Below are 4752 nucleotides of genomic sequence, written 5' to 3'. Positions count from 1 at the left end.
CAAAATTCAGTGGCTGAGTCATACTACCAGACAGGTAGGTGGCATGAATTAACTCCTCTCGTTATATACAGTCTGCATACTATTTTAATAGCTTAAAATATATCTTTGATGATTTCATATGATCAGATTTATTTATTGTTTTGACATGTAATCCCTGTCAATGTGTAGAAAAAACTTGATGCACCTAGAACTTGAACATTATTGTGACATTGCCATAAGTAACTATCTTTGAGGTTTGGATTGTTATTAATACACTCAAAACATACTTCTAGGCAAAAATTTTTGCTGAAGTAGGTTGAAAAAGTCAGTGTTGGTTTCAGATGCTAACTTAGAAAGACTTTTTAAAAAATTCTTCAGTTAATGTATATAGTTCTTTAATTATCGATATCAAAAATGCTACAAAACATAAATCCTATTTACTTTTTTAAACTATAATTAGAAATAATAGCCAAGTTTAGATGTACTTTGGTTTAGTGTGTACTCCAGTGAAACCATTGAAGGAGAAGGTTGTTTAAAAACATGGCAGCACAGTTAAAAATACATAAATAAATCTGAGGCTTGCTAGTGTGAGCTTCGATGTGATTAAACTATTGTGGGATATATGGTAGCTGAAGCATAACCATTACTGTAAAAAAACCAAACAATACCCAATCAAAAAAAGGCAAAACCCAACCAAACTAAAACAAAACCCACTTGTTAATGTGTTTATTCCCTAGCATATCATTAAGTATCGCTTAATATGCTTTTCATTTCATTCAGCTAAAGCATATCAATGTTTGTACACTTCTATTTTCTATCCTAATTAGCTCCAAAAGCAGGATATAGCCAAGGAGCAACTCAGTATACCCAAGCCCAGCAAACACGACAAGTGACAGCTATAAAACCTGCAACCCCAAGTCCAGCAACAACTACATTTTCTATATATCCAGTATCTTCTACTGTGCAGCCAGTAGCAGCTGCAGCTACTGTTGTTCCATCCTATACTCAAAGTGCAACATACAGTACAACAGCGGTTACTTACTCTGGTAAGAATTTTGCATATTATATTGCTGGGATCTTTGCATTTGTTACAGGAGAGGATTTAAATACTCAGCATTTTAGCAGTTTATGTTCAATTACTTCATAGTCTATAGAGAAATATCAACCAGTTAAATCATAATAATGGTAAAATATTTTTATGTATCTCTAAAAGAGGTTTGATGCTTGTATGTGCCTATTTTGTTCCATGTGGGAATATACAAAGTGTTGGCATTACTACATGCACAAATATTTTGTGATTTACTGTGAAGTTCGGAGAGAAAAGATGGGGGATAGAAAAAAATATGGAAATACAAATATAATCTTGGGAAATTTGGAGCATGCTGCCATCAAGCAGCAATTACAGAGACAAGGAGGAGCAGTCAAATATAAATTTTTTAAGTTTGGGTTGTCTCGACCCAAGATGGGAGGAGAATGGGTGCTACAAAGAAAAACTTTTCTTCAAACACTAGAAATCCAAAAAGTAGTTAAAGGTGAGAAGATGTTAATTTTATGGTCAGATGGTAATCAACTGGCATATTATAGCTACCTTGAACTATTTGTTTTGTTTTCAGTTTAAAAAGGGATTGTAAGACTTCATCGAAACAGAGCTTGATTAGAGGATTAAAATAGTTGAATGAGTAGATGTATAAAGTTTATGGGAAAACTGACTCAAAAGGTATGAAAGCCCAGTTTCCTTGATTTACTAAAGTTTGATACTAGAAATCAAGGAGTGTCTAGACAGGGTGTGCTGCAACTCATTTGAAATAGAACGGCTAATGCTATTACATTCTATCTTTTATCTTCTTTTAATTTTTTCCCTTAGTCTACATAATATCTGTCCTTTTCAGTTTGGAACTTGAACAGTTAATCTGGCTCTGGAAGACTGCTTATTTCAAGTGATCTTTGATAAATCTTTTATTAAAATTCTTGTTGCATCATACTCAGTCTTACCAGATGTACCAGGAAATTTCACATATTCTTTAGGGATGCTTTGATATATTTAACAGAACAGTGTGTCTGCAAAGTTTTGTCTAAAATCAAATAGACTCCTGATACAAATGGCATGCTATGTATTTGTGTACTGTGAAACATCAAGAAAAATTCAGACTTCCTGACAAGATCTCAATAAATCTTTTATATCCTACTCTATTATGCAATATGCTTGGAATTAGTGTATTATGTAATTGATACATGATGTACAGTGATGTAACATTTATTTTATTTTAATCTTTGAGGTACCTCTTATTCTGGCTATGAAGCTGCAGTGTATTCAGCTGCATCATCGTATTACCAGCAGCAGCAGCAGAAACAGGCAGCAAGCTGCTGCTGCTGCAACAGCTGCTTGGACAGGGACCACCTTTACCAAAAAGATACCATTCCAAAATAAGCAACTGAAACCAAAGCAACCTCCCAAACCACCCCAGATCCACTACTGTGATGTTTGCAAGATCAGCTGTGCTGGACCACAGGTACCTGTATTATGTAATATCCTGCTATATGCTTTAGTCATAATTTTTTCAGCTAAAAAAATGGCCCCTTTAAGAATATTTGTTAATTTTTTAAGACCTGATTCTATACTTATACTAAAGGAATAATTAAATGAAAATGTATGCTATGACAGAAAGAGGCCATATGAGAAGACAAAAAGATGCATCCCCTTAGCTTGGACAGAGAAGCTTCAGCTGTGCTTTGGACTCCAGAAGTATTCTAAACTTTGAATTTTATTTTCTTTTTAACATAGCAAACTTCTTAGAAAATACTTTTCTCAAAACTTTGGGAATAGTTGTCACGGTTTGACACTGGCTAGAAGCCAGGCACCCACAAAAACCATTCACTCATTCTCCTCTGCTATAGTTGAGCAGAGGAGGGGGAAAGAAAAACTAAAAGGATCGCAGGGTGAGATAAGAATTAGGAGAAAACATTCTAAGGGCAAAACAGGCTCAAAACTTCAAAGGTATAAAGAAAAATTTATTAACAGAAATAAAAGAGGATAATGAGAACTAAAATAAACCTTTAGAACACCAAAACCCCCCCCCCCCCCCCCTTTCCTTCCCGCCAACAGTGCAGGGAGACAAAACATGGTGTTTTTAGTCAGTTTGTCATTTCTAAAAATCTTTCTTCAGTTCGCTTAGGGAGAGGAGTGCTGTACCATGGGGTCCTTCCCACAGGAGACAGTTCTCTGTGAACTTCTCCAACATGGTTCTAATTTTCACGAGTAGCAGTCCTTCCCAACCTGCTGCAACATGAGTTCTTCCCACAGGCAAACAGTCTTCCCACAACTGTTTGCATGGGTCATTTAGTTCATGGGATATAGTCTTTTAAGGATGAGCTGTTCTAGTTTGGAAGCAAGGGTCCTCTTCCTCTATTCCTGGAAGCAAGGGTCCTCTCTCTATGTTCAAGTTTGTCACTAAATTACAGCTTTTCAGCATCCACACGCTCCAGCATATCTTTTCTCACAGGCTGCGAGTAGACTTCTACATATCCCCCATGCACTTCATGAATTACAGGGAAAAAACCCCGTTTGTTGTATTATAGTCCTCACCATGGCTTGCAGAAGAATCTCACCTCCAATGCCCGGAGCACCTCCTCCTCCTCCCTCATTTTTCACCGACCTTAGTGTCACCATGTTATTCTCCTCATGTGTCTTCACCTTTTCCTTTTCTCTGACTTGGGAGAAAATTGGTGTCCATAGGTTCATTTGTTCTCAAGTTCTATCAATTGAAAAGTTTTTATAGAGTTCCACAGCGCTGAAAGGTTGAGCCCGTCTAGGCTCCACATTGGAGAATTGCTTACTATGCCTCTCACTGTTGGTCACGTGGTCCCCGCTGGCACCGCATGAGCTGCTCCCCCAGCCAGTTCCAGTCAGCGCCTCTCCTCATGTGGGGCGCCAAAAAGGAAAAGCTGCTGCTGCTTCTGCCCTCCTGTTCGCAGCATGGCTGGGCTAAAAGTGTCGAAGCAAGTAAAGTTCATTGCGAGCCATGCTGAGATGGCAGCTGGCGCGTGGCACCACCCCAGCTGCACCGATCCCGGCCATGCGGCTGCTCCTGGCACCAGGATGGCGGCAGCCGCCCTCGGCCGCATGAGCGCTCTGGGCACTGGCCACATGGCCACATGGTCTTGGCCCCATGGCTGCTCGCGGCGCTGGGATAGTGCCCCAGCGGCACGGCCTCAGTGGCCGTGCCAAAAAGACTCCTGGCCACACCAGGAAGGGGCCCAGTGGCCCCCTCACCACCCCTCTGAGGGGAGGAAGAAAGAGAGCTTGCACATGTTTTTTTGTTCTTAAATATGTCATCACAGAGGCGTTACTAACTTCTATAATTGGGCCAGCCAATATGTCCATTGTCAGAGTCTTCCGGGATTTGCTCTACTGGACATTGAAGTTTTGAGGAGCTTCTCTCTCAGAAGCAGCCTCTCTGGGTTCCTCTGCCCCCACTGAAAGCCATATTGTGTTAAATGAATGCAATGGTAATCCTGAAAATGTATTCATATTATTTCAGCATCCCAGTTTATTTTCAAAGGGGATACAAGTGCATAAAAAGTAGATATAGATTAATGAAATGTTTGTGTGTGTTGAAATAAATAGGGCAGGAGACTTTCCTCCTTTTAATGCCTTTATTAAAAGTGATCAGCTCAAGACTGGGAAGCCCGACGGGTCTGTCGGCTCTCCCAGCGTGACTCGGAGGAGGAGGAGGATATGCGCAGCTTTGTCCACTAGGGGCAGAGCTGGGGGTC

At 40.0% G+C, this 4752-nt stretch overlaps 1 protein-coding gene across 1 annotated transcript in view; it reads left to right on the top strand.

Annotated features, from left to right (window-relative positions):
• The window catches only part of LOC102043511 (zinc finger RNA-binding protein-like), a gene marked incomplete at its 5' end in the record, with an annotated part of 40825 nt that overhangs the window by 5720 nt on the left and 30353 nt on the right, over window positions 1-4752 (top strand). Inside the window, 4 exon segments of the mRNA XM_031065517.1 lie at window positions 1-34; window positions 807-1025; window positions 2256-2337; window positions 2339-2489. The exon segment at window positions 1-34 is cut by the window's left edge and continues 14 nt beyond it. Coding sequence (XP_030921377.1) covers window positions 1-34; window positions 807-1025; window positions 2256-2337; window positions 2339-2489 — 486 coding nt within the window.

Source organism: Geospiza fortis, unplaced genomic scaffold, assembly GCF_000277835.1.
Source record: "Geospiza fortis unplaced genomic scaffold, GeoFor_1.0 scaffold377, whole genome shotgun sequence".
In the NCBI taxonomy this organism is placed as follows: Eukaryota; Metazoa; Chordata; class Aves; order Passeriformes; family Thraupidae; genus Geospiza; species Geospiza fortis.
This window is presented reverse-complemented; position numbering and strand designations above follow the sequence as displayed.